This window comes from Trachurus japonicus, chromosome 5, assembly GCF_045865225.1.
Source record: "Trachurus japonicus isolate A0001 chromosome 5, Traja_1.0".
Taxonomy (NCBI): domain Eukaryota; kingdom Metazoa; phylum Chordata; class Actinopteri; order Carangiformes; family Carangidae; genus Trachurus; species Trachurus japonicus.
Genome location: NC_140911.1, coordinates 11,752,031 through 11,767,918, shown reverse-complemented (window position 1 = coordinate 11,767,918; position 15,888 = coordinate 11,752,031). Strand labels below are relative to the sequence as shown.

The window sequence follows — 15,888 nt, the reverse complement described above, 5'->3', positions numbered from 1 at the left end:
CTTTTTATTTCTTTACATTTGTTTAATAATAGCCAACTAGTTATTTCCCTTAATTTTTTTATAAATGTTAAACATACCATAAATTGAGATAACCGAGTTCGCTGCTATACATTAAACCCATTAAGAGCCCAAGGCTCACTACGGCTATGTCCACACTGTTACATTTCCATTTTAAAACAGTGTCTTAAAATGAAGACAACTTCTATCAACATTAACACAGTCAAACACTACAAACATGAATGGATGTCAGTGTAGCTGGTGTCTGCAGGCTATGACTCAGTAGCTGATTGGACAACGCATTAAAATCAAAATGGCCCACTTCCTGTGGTATCCCACTTGATATACTAAAGTGAGGGTGGGGTACACCCTGGACAGTTCTCCAGTCTATCACAGGGGTGAAATATAGAGACAAACAACCTTCTGGATTTCAGAGCTTGAAATGAGGAACTCTCTGTAACTAAAACCTTCTTCCACCACTGATGACTGAACCGTTTAATCATGAGCTGTGACCCCGTCACAGTGAATGTTCACACAAATTCAGGGAACATGTGTGCCGTATTCAGGAACACCCGTAATATAATCAGAATGAATGATGCATCATGGGTTCTCCCTTGTGTTATTTGACATCCTTAAACAGAACATGAAACCTGTGCTGCTGCTGCTGCTGCTGCTGCTGCTGCTCTGCAGAGAGCAGCTTCTCTGTGTGATTACATGCTGAAGTGCAGTGGGAAACCAGAGCTGCATCCTCGAGCAGAGCTGCTGCTCTCATCAACTGGATGTTATTCCTCACTGCGGCCACAGGTTAAGTGCTTTCCCCGGGACACTGGCTACATCTCTAAATGGTAGAAGATGATTCCTTCACAGCCAAGTCGGTCTCTGGTGTCCTTTAGGGTACAATCAAGCTTCCATTCCCATCTGCCCCCCAATTCCCCTCTGTCAGCATCACTGCAGGAAGACAGACCAACATTTACTATGAATAATGAATGTACAGCACAGTCATTAGTATAAATAAATAATTGACTACCACACGTGTGCGGCAGCATTAGTCTTGTAAATGTAATGATGACATTATAGTAACATGACGGGGAGTCACGGCAGCCACACGCCCAGTCTAAGCTGATTAGTCGTACTTTTATGACTCTGATCTTATACGTGTGTCCTGTGTATTTAAAGTCCTTATTCCATCGAAAGAGCATGATTTACATACTTTATACTTCATGGTGAAGAGATTATACTTCTCATACATAATTCATTTGTGTCTTTCTGAATTTTAAAAAGTGTTTCTGGATCAGGTGAGAGCTTTGGCCTAAAGGTGTTTTGTGGTCATTCATATCCCTCTTGGTGTTTTTTCCTCCTCTGATTAAAAATGTGCAGATGTTTTATTCACTGTATATTTTTTCCATGGCGGCATTATGTGACCATGCCTGTGGTGCGGCTCTGGGGATGGCAGTGCTGATCTATTTGTTGGTCCAAGGCTGAAATATCCTAAAGATTTTTTTTATGGCTTGTCATGTTTTGTACAGATATTCATGGTGAATCATACCGACTTTCCCCGTGGTGTCAACATGAGCTAGATTTACCATGATTTTTTATGTTTCATTTTGGTGGAGTCACGGGGTCAAAATTTAAATTCCTCTAATACTATGACAGAATACCTGCAAACACTGACACGCTCACGTCTCAGCTCTACTTTGTGTTTAGTGCAAATGTTAGCATGCTACACAGAGATGGCAAACATGATACAGCGCTTATCTACAGCCTCCCCAGCTGCTCTCAATGCTGTGGACTCTTAGTGTTGCAATGTTTTTTTAATGTCTCCCGTCCTAAGTGTGCTGCCAGTATCTGCTGACATAGACTTACATTAGTCACGCAAGTATTTCAAGAGTCTGACCCCAATTTGAGAACAAGATAAAAGATCAGTGGGTTAAAATGCAAATGGCCGTTTTGACTTTCACATCAGCCTGTGTCATGTTGAGTCTCAGCTTATTTGTTTTTTTTGAGCTCGGGAACATCACATCACATCCCTGTGTGTGTGCACCACAGGTGTGTATGCTCAACACATTTTGGTGGCTGTATCGCCTCATAAAGGAGATGACTTTGTAAATGGAGATGTTCCTCTCCTGTGGGCTGACACTGCCTGCTGCCTGACCTGATTCAGCTCCATTAAAGAGGCCAACAGGCTATTAACCCCTGCGTCAATACCTCACAGGTTCAGCCGTGCTTACAAACCCATTTCAGCAGCAGTCATAAACACTGGCCTTATTATAGCATCTCCAGGCCAAAGCAGACTGCCCCGGTCGACCCCGTAACAAAAGAATCCTAAAGTCAGCATTAACCTGGGTGGAACAAGGGTGCAGAGGCACGTGAAATGGAGTCGCAAGGTGATGTAGACTAATGAACTAGTGTTGCATTTTATATGCCAGGGTTTGATTCCTCAGAAGAAGCTAAAAAAACACGCTCTTTCATTTTCAAGTATTATATAGGCCACCAGATTTGTGCATCCTAATGGATGATAAAGGGCAGCCACTGAATCACTCCATGCCACATCAATTCCCCCACATCCCACTCTCATGTCCCACCTAGGAGAGAGTTTTATTCATAAGCTCAAAACTTAATCAACACTATGCAAGGAGGCGTTGAAAAGGATAAAATTAATTAACTGTCTTTTAGTTTTTGCATTTGTCTCACAGCGTGAATACAGTGGGATTATGAGTGTAATTTCGAATTCATTGGTTTGCAAAGTAATGTCAATGAAAAAAATATCACAACCTTCCTATTCATCTAGCTATAGGGGTCTTACCTTAATAAAGGATTTCATAACCTTCCGATCCATGTAAGTAATGGGGGCCGGGGGAGCTTTCATCAGCCTCCAACCATCATTAAAACTGAGCCCCTCTGTGAGCGTAAACAAGCAAAGAAGCAGAGACCACAGACTTATCATAAAAGTGCAAGAGGAACACCAACTGTGAAGCTCTATCTGAGCAGTCAAACCCCATCTTAAGTACAAGATGAACAGTCACAGGCAGGTGTGTGTGCCCACAGACATGCAAACACACAAATAAACTTGCTTTAGATATGGTCTATTATATAATCTCACCCTGGGGTGAAAGAAAAAAATGACAACACTGAATGTAACAAATTAATAACAACCCCCTTTAATAAATGCCAAAGAAGGAAACAGTGGTGTTACTTATCCCTTCTTCCCTCTGGCAGGCTCAGGGTGTTTACCCAACACCCTCAGGTGCAGTGACTGAGACGTCGCTAGGCAACCGCACCATCCCTGTTGTTGCTCTGCCTCTGGCACTCAAGTGGGAGCTTATGTGGACTTAACTCTGAAAGAGCAGCAGTGTTGAGGAGTGGAAGAGGGATTACTAGGAAAAATATTGGATTGGGCCGAGGCACAAAGGGTGAGGCCTTACCTGAAACATCGCCGCCACCAGACAGAGACGCCATGAAGGAGTGTCGAGCCACGCTGATTCACGACAGAAAGCCGGGCTTTTATCAGACTCTGTGCTCTCACAGCAGCACTTCACTTTATTTCATCAACAATATAGACTGCTTCTTCAATCCTTGTTGTTGTGTGTGTGTCGCAAAGTGTACAGAGCGTCTGACAGCTTGGCCTTGTGGTCTGCAGTGTGGGTGTTGCGAACAGCACAAATAGCATAAATATGTGAACAATAGTCAACCAAATGCAACCAGGTAAAGGTAACTATAAAGAACCTGGAGATGCTGCCTCAGTCCATGTCAGCAGTGATGTGGTAAAATGAGCTATTGCCATCTAGTGGCCTCTGGATGTTCTTTCATTACGGGAAACGAATTTGTGGCTCATCACCACTGATGACTCCAAATACACACTTATTGCTCCTCTCTGGTCAACGCAGATACAAAAGCTGCTCCCAATCACTGTAACATCAGGCTACTGTCCCACTGGCAGAATGGCCTAATTATTTCCAGCCCGTGGCTGTGGTGAATGTTAGCAGCTGATGTGGCAGCTGTTGCCAATGCACTGTGTGTTGGGCTGATAATGGAGACGGACTCAAACAAGACAGCCCAACAAAGAACAGCACAGACTGGTAGCAGGCTGTGTGTGAGTGTGCGCTTTCATTTTGGGTTGAGAGCTGTGCGTTGTGCTCATGGGAGTTACTCAGTAGATGTCTGTATAGGCCCAGGGGAGACACGCTGTGTACTACATGTGGCTCCGCAGATGTTAGAGGATTACGTGGAATTATCTGTGAACAGGTAGAGTAAGAGGGAATTAAAGGCATTCAGCTCATTCATGTACAAAGCCTCACTCACTATCCTCTGTAGCACATGCATCACATGTCCAGATGTTCCAACAATGCAATGCTGCCCCCTAGTGCATCACAATAAAATTAAATAAAAATGATTATGACCCAAGGAAATCTCTATGAACGGCAACCCACAACAGTTACTGTAAAATCATTATTTATTCAAACTTTCAATAGAGAAAATGTGTTTTTCTTTATGCTGTATGGGTAAATTCTCAATTCTATACAAAACCGTGTGTAAAACCTTAGGTGTAACATTTACAAATATACAGGAAGAAACTCCAGTTTCTTAAGTTGTAGGTACTAAAAACCTAAGGAGCTGTCCAGTAGCACACAAAAATATAAGCAGGTAAGGAAAAGAGTGGAGGACGCTGTCAGTTACTATTGAAAGAGTAAAAATGTGAGTTGGTGGGCAACTACAAAAATAGAGATCAGTTTGTTTGGTATAGCAGTACAGGTTAAAAGCTTCTGAAACCTGTTGAAGTTTTAGAAATGAACACAGGTCAAACAAATTTTAAAAGAACAATTGAACAAAACAAATAACACACCTCTTCACACACTGAAATCTATACACCCCATAAAATATCCAAAAGTGATTTTTTTTAAATGCACATTTCTGTTTTGAATTTAAGCTACATGAAACAATTGAGGTGTCACATGAAATTAAATAAATAACTAAACATTAATTTAAGCTTGAGTTTAGTAAATAAATACGCTGGGAAATAAAATCAAGTAAAGTATCGGAGATGACAGATAGAGAGCGAGCTACTGCTTCATGTGATACAGCAGGGTTAATTGCTTCGGGATGGCTATATGGCTTATTCATAGTTAGGAAGGCAACTCAGTAGGTTATACAGTTTGGAGCTGAAACTAATTCAGTTGACAAACAAAAATAAAATAATCATTAATAAAATTAGTCGGTGGTCTAGTAAAACAAATGATTTTCATTGCTTTAAAGCCTAAATGTACATACAAATAATCAGAAAATAAACTGTACTGTGCTGCAGTGCATAATAGTACAATAAATCATTTGTTCATACAAAAACCCTTAATATAATCCTTTTTTTTTTTTTGCACCTTCTTCAAAAATAAATTCTACAGGTTAAATAAAGGGGCACAAGTCCAGGACTCCTCTGAAAGACAACAGGCGTTTTTGGAAGAGGGAGGTAGAGAGGCCAGCAAATGTAGCTACTGTTGTATTTCAGGTCATTAGGTACATTTGAAAAACCTTGAAATGTGCCAAGTTGCTGCTCTTCTCCTCTTCATTTCTAAGAGTCTCTCACGCTCTCCCTCTCTCTCTCTATGGTGGAAGCTGTTGGTCTCTCCACACACTTGTCATTTCCCCCCCTCTCACCTCTCCTCCTCTTCTCTTCTCTTCTCTCTGACATCAAGCCTATTTGAGAAAGCCCTTGTAGAGGAAATGGGAGCGACTGGTGAATCTCTCGTTCTCCAGACAGAAGAGCAGGTCCCTGAGATTGACGCGTGTGATGCGCTGCCGTGTGGGTCTGGAGCCCGACGAACCGGCCCCACCCGACAGAGAGGAACCTGTTCCTGATCCCTGCAGGATGAGAGGAGATGGCAGGGTGAAAAACAAACACCTCAAAACCTTGTTTATGCCTGCATGCACTTTTACCAACCTTGCATATCTTGTATATTTTTACATTTAAATTACTGATTTTGACCAACAAGGAGAAGAGAAATGGCTTAGTCTGCTGAATGTTTGAAAGCACCATCTGGCTCAGGCCTGTCTGTGCACAGTCTGCATGTTCTCTTGCAGGTAAATTCATAGAAAAGATTGTGAATTAGCATTAAGAAAAAATCACTTTGCTAAAAAAAATACACACACACACACTAAGATATCCACATTTTGAGTCAGCTGTAACATCTGATTATGATGCAGTTGACAGTGCATTAAAACTAGTAAATGAGTTAAGAGGTGTGGTGAGAGCTAATAGTCAAGATTAAAAGGTTAAAATAGGTAATGATAAAATACTGAAATTAAAAAATAGGCTAAGAGTAATTAATTCAATCACAAATTAAAAATGGATCACTAAAAGTAATGCATTCATTGTTCAGACATTAGAAAGAGATCGAGCTGATGAACTGGTTGAAACAGCTAAGAGCTGGAAACTCCTGCAGATTATTCATGAAGCTGCAGCTTCGGCCTTTGTTACTCATAAAACTACACGACTCAAAATCTCTCCCAGGTGTTGTGCTGTTTTATTTAACTGTTATTACCTGCTGTGACAGCAGAGCTGGTATTGCTTTTACCTTCAGAGTCTGTCTGCGTATGTGTGTCTATGTGTCATCGTGACAAAATGTGGCTCTGGAGACTCCTACTGTAAGAACTATCACAGATTTTCATATAAAGTCATGGATCACCCATTCTCAGTTTCAACCATTCCCATGCCCTCTAGAGGACTAGGTAAAACTCAGAGACATCTTTTTCCCTTGTATTTTCCAAGAAACAATAAAAACAAATCCACGGACTGAAAAACAGCACAACAGCAGCACCGCTGTGACTGGGGGCAGAAGAGGTGCACAAATAAACACTTCCTTTAAATAGTTACCTCAGCCAAAGTCAGTAAATGAAGGGAGATAAATTACACATCGTTTCCTTAACAATCGTTTATGTACCTTTTCCATTCAGAGACACTTAAATGAAACGGGCTCATTTATTTCAGCAACTGGCTTAACAGCTCTTTTGCAGAACAGGTCCTGCTCTTTTAGATGCTCCCCAGCGGGCCAAAACAAGAGGAAGAGTGGAGAGAAAGGGAAGCACAGTAACACTAAACAGAGGAGAACCCAACAAACATGTGAAAAGTAAACATGGAGAGGTGCATGGTGGCCGAGGGAGCCAAGAATCTGGAGGTGTGGTGGTGAAAAGAAAAATCAATAAACTCAACCAGCAACACTGATGTTGAGCCAAGCACAGCCAACAGCTGCAGCATGGTTGGTTAGCACATTACGAAGTCTGCCACATTGTATTGATTGAATGTAACTGGTGACTTGTTTAACTGCTCTGCCAGACTTAAGCAGAAGCTTTATTACATTTTCCATCTCCAGTCTGGCAACAGCGCAGACGCCTGACAGCAGGTGTCTGTCAAGGTAGTGTGGGTCTGTCAGTGACAGACTTTGTCAAACACTGTGTGACTGACACAGTCAATACAGAAAATAACATACAAAACAAACTGTTGATGGTAAACTATGTCTGTTGAAACTATTTTACACTCAAATAGAAGGTCGCTGCTGTTTTAACTCTGGTGAGTGTGAGTTATGAATGGCTTTCCATTCTGTCCAGGCCCAGTTTATTCCAACAGGCAATGTGAAGACATCTCCTCTACAGAGTGAGGATGGCAAGTGTTTATGAGTTAGGAGAGTATCAGACATAAACAATGTACAAAAGTACATGGGCACTTTACAACAGGACTTGACTTGACAGCTCTCCCGGGATAAACAACACTCTCTGGGAAACGCTCAGTGGTTAAAGTTACCTCAGCCACAGCAGAGGAAGACGGAGAGTCCAGAATCCTCCTTTTCTTTCTGGGGCCGATGGCTGCCAGTGCCGTCAGGTTGGCCTCCCTCTGTCTCATCTGAGCCAGCTCCTGCTGCTGCATCTGGACAAACACACACATGCCAACATGGAAGTCAGGCCTACAAGTGATTAAACATACAGAAACAGCCGACAGCTGACTGTAACCCCCCTCCCCACCCTTTCTCTCAGCGTACCTCTTTTGCCTTCTGTTTCAGACGCAGCTGCTCTGGGTCCTCTTGTCGAGCTCGAGACTGCAGAACCAAAAGGAGAGACATGTTAATGTTGGCAGAAGAAAGAGCCAAGATCATTAACTACTTATTTTGGCCGAGTCTGAAGTCTTCTGAATATTCCCACATCCATCAATATTTCGTTCAAAGCTGAAATGTTTTTTAGACTTTACATCAGCGGCACAAGATTGTTTTCACTTCTTTAACTTGCTGTGTAATGCCCACATGATTTATCAAAGCTATGTATCATTTTTATTCTTAATGTCATAGAGTTATTAGACTTAAATCTAATGTTATAAATTTATCCAAAGCGCCATCTGATAAACCACACTATAGATTTGTTAAAATCACTTTGAGTTACATCCTAACTGGCATCCTGAGGGTGAGTCAAAACCAATCACAGGTGGCCATTTGTCAAACTTCAGAGAATATTAATGTACCTCTGGAGAAGAGAAAAGCTGCATCCTACCCAAAACACTAAATGCACGCCAAGCAGATAACTATTCATTCCACACTTGCTATTATAAATACAAGGGCCTTGAATTCATCTAAGCATTAAAAAATAACAGACATCAGAGTTGGACAATAAAATAATAATAAAAGTGGATGCTTGTAGCTGCTGAAAGTCTGTCTGAACCTAGAGGACCATCAGTGACGTGCCTGCTGAATTTTAAACATCAAGGTAACAAAATGCATATCTTGAAGGTTGCATAAGCTGCTCTTTCAATCTCCGAAATAATCTTTTATCTATTCTCAACAGAAAGGTGTTTTCATCCAAATCTCACTGTCTATTCACACATTATTTCAAACACGCTATTTGAATGAACAGATTCTTCTTTATTCCTCACCACAAAGCTGCTGCGTTATGTTTTAATGTGATGGGGACTTTCTGTCATTTCAACAATAGCCTGTGGATGGATTATTTTGAAGTTTGACATTTGTGGTGCCGTACCTTAGCTGCCTTCAGGAGGATCTCTCTCTCCTGTTCCTCCTTTCGCTGTTTTTCTAACTGGTCCAGCTGCTCAAAGAACTTGAGCTGAGCCCGAACATCACTGTTCTGCTCGTGGTTGTCATCCTCCTGCAAACAGGCAACGTTGGAGAACTTACTGTATATACAGTATGTAGATGTAAAACACTGTAGAGATGCAGGTGTTATTTGCATGCTAAAACACATTGGACACATCATAGCATCAGTGCTGCTTCTCTGCAAGAGATTGATGCTGAATTTAAACCAGGATGGGAAAAGGTCACATTGTCATGTCCACAGTGCAGCTGTGAACAAACCTTTAAGTTGACATTTTTCTGCTGGGCCACTTGGGAAACTTTTTCAAGCAGGTTCTGGAGTCGCTGCTGTGTAGCATGAGAGACAAAGTTCACCACCTCAGCACCCAAGTCTGTCACACCATGCCTCCTGCCTGGAAGAGAACAGCCATGTATTTACTGCCTCTGGAAAAGGATGATTGGGTGAATAGATGGATGTTGTGTGTTGTTAATGTTAAAGTGTCTAACCTATCTCCAGCATTCTCCTTTGCAGCGTGACGCAGGAGAGGAAGGTCTCATCCTTACAGGAATGTGTCACCGCTCCTACTAGTCCAGAATTGGTTGCCAGGATATTAGCGCTTTCCTCTGATAGGTTCACTCCAGCCATGGAGGCCACGTCATTGATGTCATCATCATCCCTGCAAACATAAACGCAGTGAGATAAGCCTTAGACAAACATTAGCCTGATGATAATGAATCCACAAGAAATAGAGTATTTGTTAAGGGCTTTTTATTTATTCATTGGATTTGTATTATCCTTTATGTGACACCATCATAATGTTTGTGATGCTAAAATGATAAACTCTTACTTAAAAGTGCCACCCGCCTCCTTCAGCTTGTTCTTTTGAGCTGGAGTCAAGGCTGCAGCAGAGATTTGTTTAGAAGCAGATGGCACCTCTGGCCTCACAGGAACTGGGAGAGACACAAAAATCACAATATTAAAGGTCACTCAGAGAAAGACAGCCACATGCGCGGAGAGGTGGTTGTCAGATTCACATCCTCACCTGGTTGCAGCTCTTTCAGCTGGACCTGTTGCTGTCCCAGCATGATGCGGCCAGGGGCCTGATTCCTGAGAGTCACCATGGGGGTCGCTGGTAAGGTTACCTGAGGTCTCAACACTGCTCTCTGCTGCTGAGGCTGGAGAACCTGGCAAGGTTTCAAGTGCTGATTGTTACCACGGTGACACGTATGGATAATTTCATGTTCACTATATTTTGAAATAACTCAAAATTTTCAAGTTGAGTTGAGCTGACATCTGAGAAACCGAGCAGTGAGTTTACCAGTGGGGGGGTCTGTCCTGGCTTGCTGACAGCTGGCTGTAGCTGGGGCCTGCTGATTGGGCCAGTGAGGCGAGGGGCAGGGCTGCCCAGGACCACTGTGGTGGGGGTGGGGCTGGGGCTGGGGGTGGGTGAGGTGGAGGAGACTGGACTTGAGGCTGGCTGGGGGAGCTGACTCTGCTGGATGAATGCTGCCGAGTCTGGAGTGAGCTGCCTCAAAGCCGGCAGACTTCTCTACAGAAAACATACAAGTAGGTGAGCTCTTTAGAAATGCACTTAAAAGGCAAAGTCAACCTGGGGCTATAGTTTCCTATATTTTAGGTCTAAAAAGATTTGGATCGGAAGATTTCTCCTGTTATGCAGTAGTTCTTTCTGTCCCCGCATCACCATACCAGCATAATGGGAGCAAACAGATCTTAGGCTGTTTAGGCTATTTACATCCCACAAAACCTTTTTTTTTTTTTTTACGGACAACATCAGATGGCTATTCAAACATACACCGAGGGGTTTGTTTACACCAAGAAAGCAGACATGTTTGTAAACGTAGCTGTAATACAAAGTCTCATGATCTCGCAAAGTCTCACACAAGAGTCAAGCTGACGTGCTGCTCAGTGTGTTTATAGGTAGAATAAACAATAGCCAGATTTACTCTTACTGCTAAGAAAACTTTGCGAGATAGCGCAAGACTTCGTATTACAGCTCAGTTTACAATCATGTCCGCTTTCCTCGGTGTATGTTTGAATAGCCATCTGATGTTGTCTGTGAAAAAAAAATCGGTTTTATGGGATGTAAACAGCCTATACAGCCTAAGATCCGTCCACTCCCATTTTATGCTGGTGTGCCGATGCAGGGACAGGCATAACAGGAGACATTAAAAAGAAAATCTTCAGATCCATTCTTTTAGACCTAAAATATTAAGAAACTATAGCCCCAGGTTGAATTTGCCTGGATTTGTCCTTTAAATACGACATCAAGTTTCCCATGGTCCAGAGAGAATAAACCACGCCTTTAACTGCTGTTCTTTGGACGGCGTATCACTGACAATGACAGCAAGATATGTTTTCTCACCTTGAGGAAAGGCACAAGGTAAGGTTGGGGGGAGGAATTGAGCTCTTTGTACAATCTGCTGGTGAATTCCTCAGCTTCCAGTTTGCCCTCCTAGTACAAAATATAAACAAGATGAGGAGTGTGAGCTGTCAAGGGGGTTTTAAAATAAGTTCATATATAATTGTCCAAGACTTTGTCAAAAGTGGAAAACAACAAGGCATTTGACATGTTAGAGTCACTGTCAGTGTGTACAGCTCACTCACCAGCAGGTCCTTGACCAGCTCCCTCACACTGGCTGCAGTCTCTGTTGATTGCTTCCCAGTGGATGCCAGCTTTATCAACGTAGACAGGAAGTTCTTGCATTTCTTCACATTCTCCATGGTCTCCTGTCAGAAACACAAAACCAAGGAATGTCTCATTTGTGAATAACCATGACATAGACCAGAAAACACTTGGCCGTCTTTTATTTTTTACCATATTTGTTAGAAATACAGTTCAAGTTAAGTGTCTACATGAAGTACTTCACTTAACAGTACACATTTACAAACCCAGCATTCAATATTGGATCTCTTAACTCACTCACTTTGCTCACTGTTACTGAAGTAACTGTGGTCCCAGCTGTTTGGGTGACAGTCCTGGTGGTCATTCCTGGTACTGCTGCCCCAACAGAGCTCTGGTAATTGAGACATCACCATCATAACTTGTTATTTTAGTTGTTGAAAGGTTTTAAAACATGTTTGTCAAGTCTTTAATGGAGAGTGTGTGTTCTGGTGCAGTTTCAAATAGATTTCTGATAAGAAACAGTTGTGTGTTTTACTGAATTTCAATTCAGTATTCTTCAAAAAATAAATACAGTGTCTTTAGTTTCCTCAAAGGTACAAGCAAAAAGGTGGCAGTGGAATATGTTTATAATTTTGTGAGGATTGTATGTATTCACTTACTTACATAACCATTATGTTAATTAGCTATTAGTAATTAGTTAGTCCTTCCTCAGTCTGAAGCTAGATTGATCTTAGCGGTGCGATTGTCTAAATGAATTTGCTACCTTGTCTGGTACAGACACTTTGCCAATTTGGGCGACTGTGATGAAATGAAAAGAAATAAATGTCATTCAAGTGTCAGAAAAAAAAATTAAGTGTCAAAGTTCCCAAATTGGCAACTCTGGAAAGGCAAAGCTCCTGTGTACCAGTCAAGGGAGTAGTAGCACATATCCACCCAATCGATGGCACTGCTATAACCAATCCAGCTATGGACTGATGAAGGATGGCCTACTTAATTAACATACTGACACAGAAAGAAATATATGAAAAAATAAAAGTAGTAATATATAAACAAATTATGCAGATATATAATAAGAAAACATTTAGAAATGCATAATTATGCTTACTTATTTCCCACCCTCCCTTATCACACCACTTTGTTATAGTTATTTATAACTCTATAATAGCATTTGCATTAGACTGTGACATAGAAATCTGTGCATGCTTTGGTTTATTTTGGTCTTACTCTGGTCTTCCAGTCTCATTTATTTTGTACTTTTACGCATCACGTCCAGAGTCCAGCATATCCTCAGCTCTCTAGCTGAGAGCATTTATAGAATATTACTTAATAAAACAAGCACAATTCCTTCAAGTCTACGACTCAGCTCTGCCTTACTAAATCCAGGAAACAACATTCAGGACTGCCAATAAGTCCAGGTAAAATGAAAGACATTAATTCACACTATGCGCTTACTAACACATCTAGAAAATTAGAGTTTGTGTCCTTTTCAATGTGAGAAAATGCACTCATAATAGGATCCTTCTGGTGTCACTGGTGACACATTAACTGATAATATTATGGTGAATTATAATGCAATAACATGCTGACCCAATTTCAAACAGTTAATGAGACACTTTGTGTAAATGAGATAAATGTAACTCAGATATATTTGCTCTCTGTGGCTTAAGTGCTTAGTGACATAATGATTCTGTCATGGAACAATGGGTGAGAAAGGCTGCAGCTTATGCAAATAGTGGGCACAATCCAGTGTGTAACAAACTAAATGCATATTCTAAGAAATTATGTGATGTAATCCCCACAGTCAAACAGAGTTACCTGAAGAACAGGAGGCCTGTGAAGAGAAGTGGTCGCTGCGAGTGTCGTTGGAGCTGGACAGCCCGGTCGAATTATAGTGCTGGGAGCCACTTGCCTGCTGATGATGTTTCCTGGGGCCTAAAGGAGGCACAAAGTGAAATGTAATGTGCAACACTCCTTCATCAAACTAGAAAAGGAAACCTCCATTTATTAATTAAAAAAGAAAACACAGCCATATGTTGCATTAAATTGTGCAATACAACAGCACCGCTGTCCATATACCTACAAATGTGCTATAAACTAATTATACTCAACAGGTCACTCTCACAGCTGCAGGCAGGAAGTCAATCTGAGCATGAGCTGCAATAATGCCCTTGCCACTTAAGAAATTTGACGTAATTGACACTGATGTAAAGCTTTTGTTTGGCAGAGTGTGTGATCTTACCTGGCCTGGAGGCACATTTGTTGGTGTGGCAGCGCGGGGCGCCATGCCTCCTTGTGCCTGGGCCTGCATCTGGGCCAGAGTCTGCTGAGGAATCATCAGCAGCTGTCCGCTCTCGCTGCGCACAAGCACCATCCCTGAATCAGATCAGACAAAACATGAGGCAACCTGACCGTATATTGATGAGAAGAGACAACTTAAATATAATTTTATCAGCACCTACACTTGCTGAATAGAAACTTGTCACACCAGTGTTTTTGTCTGGATAAATACAACAGTGCACAGCTGATCCAGAGCAAATCTGATCAAAATCATAGAGTGGTCAGCATTAACCACAGCAGATCAGTGGTTCAGCCTGATTATCATAGGGAGTCTACAGGGACACACATTTGTTAAAGGCTTCTTGGATGAGAAGCAGTCAATAACAATATTATCACGTGCTTATTGAAATTAAAATTAAACATAATGAATTAGTGTGGGGAAATATGAGGAAATAAATTCCAGTGTAACTTCTGACTTGACTCACCCGGGGGGAGCTGGATGTTATGTATGCTGGGCTGTCCTGTGGAGGTCTGGGGGAGTCTTGGGGCCAACATCTGAGGCGTCATAGTCCGGATCCCGGCTGGACCAGAAGCTACCGGAGCCTGAGTCCGTGGGGCGCTGATGGCACCGGGAGTGAGAGCCGGCGACGACCGCGCCGATTGTATTATTGTTGTAGGTGGCTCTGCCTTGATAATGTGCGACCTACCGCTGCTGACAGACGCCGAGTTGGACGGCTGGCCATTGTTTACAAGCGGAGTTTGTATGCCAGCAATACCTGACTGCACCGTTGTATTGGCAACCACAGCAGCAGCAGCAGCAGCGCTCGTATTATTGTTCCCATTCAAAGTTGCACCCGACCCCGCGGTTTGCATAGGCGGCCTGACGAGTGTCACAGTGGGTCCTGTTGGCTGAGCTGCAGCGACAACACTCTGCGAGTTCATGAGAGGCGTCTGGATTACACTGTTGGACGAGGGGGGCATTATGGGACTGGCCAGCCCTTTAGACAACACTGGTCCACTGTTGACAGCTGCGACAGATACCGCAGAGACGCTGCTGTTACCAGTGCCACTTGTCACTGTCGCCCCCCCGAGAGGGGCAGCAGCAGCAGCAGCAGCAGCAGCAGCGCTTCCTGGAGTGTGAGAGTTCATAGTTTGGCTCCCATTGAAAGTCTGCGCTGAGTATGAGCCTACTTTCCCCTGGTGATTAGGGAGAGAAGTTGCACCGCCACTAACAACAACAAGTGTTTTGCCAGGAGGATCGTGTCCCGTGGTGGTGGAGGAGTCCGTGCTGGCCGTCGACGCGTCCATAGTTGAACCATGGGGACCTCGCTGTGATGAGACCCCCTGCGCTTCAACTTGTTTAGACGGAGCACAAACAATCTTGAATGTGAGGATGGGGCAAGAGACTCTGACACATCTACTGGATTCCTCTGACAGCTCCGGTGCTTGGTTTTCGTGTACTACTCTTTTCGAGACAAAGAGGAAAACAACATAAGTAGTTACCGCGTACCTGCTTTAGCAATCGTCTTGACCAAGTCCCCAGCTGGACATTAGCTCTCGCTACCCCCTTGTCCCGGAACTATAGCCATGTAATTACCGGCTGCTTCGTGCCTACCCCAGTGGTTGTTGTGACACAAAACCGATAGTTGTGACTCTACAAACCGGACAGGATGACAAACTACCGCTTTATTCACCTCTGTGTGTAAAAGCAGCTCATCCAGCGGGCCCGGGCGAACCGCCATCTTCACACTCCTGTGAGCTTGTGAGAAGTGAGGTACTTACCAACTGACATGCGCATGCGCACAACAAGTCGACGGGACTTCGGCGAGCTGTGATTGGCTGCTGCGCATTCTAAAAGGCGGTTCCAATGGCTTCAACTGTCATTCCAGGGGATGTACGAGACGGAACAACAT

The 15,888-nt window shown here is 42.9% G+C and overlaps 1 protein-coding gene across 1 annotated transcript; it reads right to left on the bottom strand.

The window, feature by feature from the left end:
- Positions 1-4,429: 4,429 nt before the first annotated feature.
- taf4a (TAF4A RNA polymerase II, TATA box binding protein (TBP)-associated factor) lies at positions 4,430-15,746 on the bottom strand. The gene is made up of 15 exons (XM_085776209.1): positions 14,461-15,746; positions 13,938-14,071; positions 13,514-13,630; positions 12,000-12,089; positions 11,680-11,802; positions 11,438-11,527; positions 10,373-10,603; positions 10,097-10,238; positions 9,902-10,004; positions 9,561-9,730; positions 9,336-9,466; positions 9,004-9,129; positions 8,019-8,075; positions 7,784-7,906; positions 4,430-5,847 (listed from the first exon to the last, which is right to left on the bottom strand). The coding sequence occupies exons 1-15, from the start codon at positions 15,281-15,283 to the stop codon at positions 5,683-5,685; spliced, it is 2,625 nt and encodes an 874-aa protein (XP_085632335.1). The 5' UTR covers positions 15,284-15,746; the 3' UTR covers positions 4,430-5,682.
- Between the last annotated feature and the right edge of the window lie 142 nt (positions 15,747-15,888).

Bases quoted from the DNA above. Each gene is read 5' to 3' on its own strand.
- taf4a (XM_085776209.1), bottom strand. From the start codon at position 15,283: ATGGACGCGTCGACGGCCAGCACGGACTCCTCCACCACCACGGGACAC. The intron at 12,090-13,513 runs GTAACTCTGTTT...CTCAATTACCAG, and splicing joins ACAGGCCTCCTGTTCTTCAG to AGCTCTGTTGGGGCAGCAGT. The intron at 9,130-9,335 runs GTTTGTTCACAG...GCCTGTTTGCAG, and splicing joins AGAAAAATGTCAACTTAAAG to GAGGATGACAACCACGAGCA.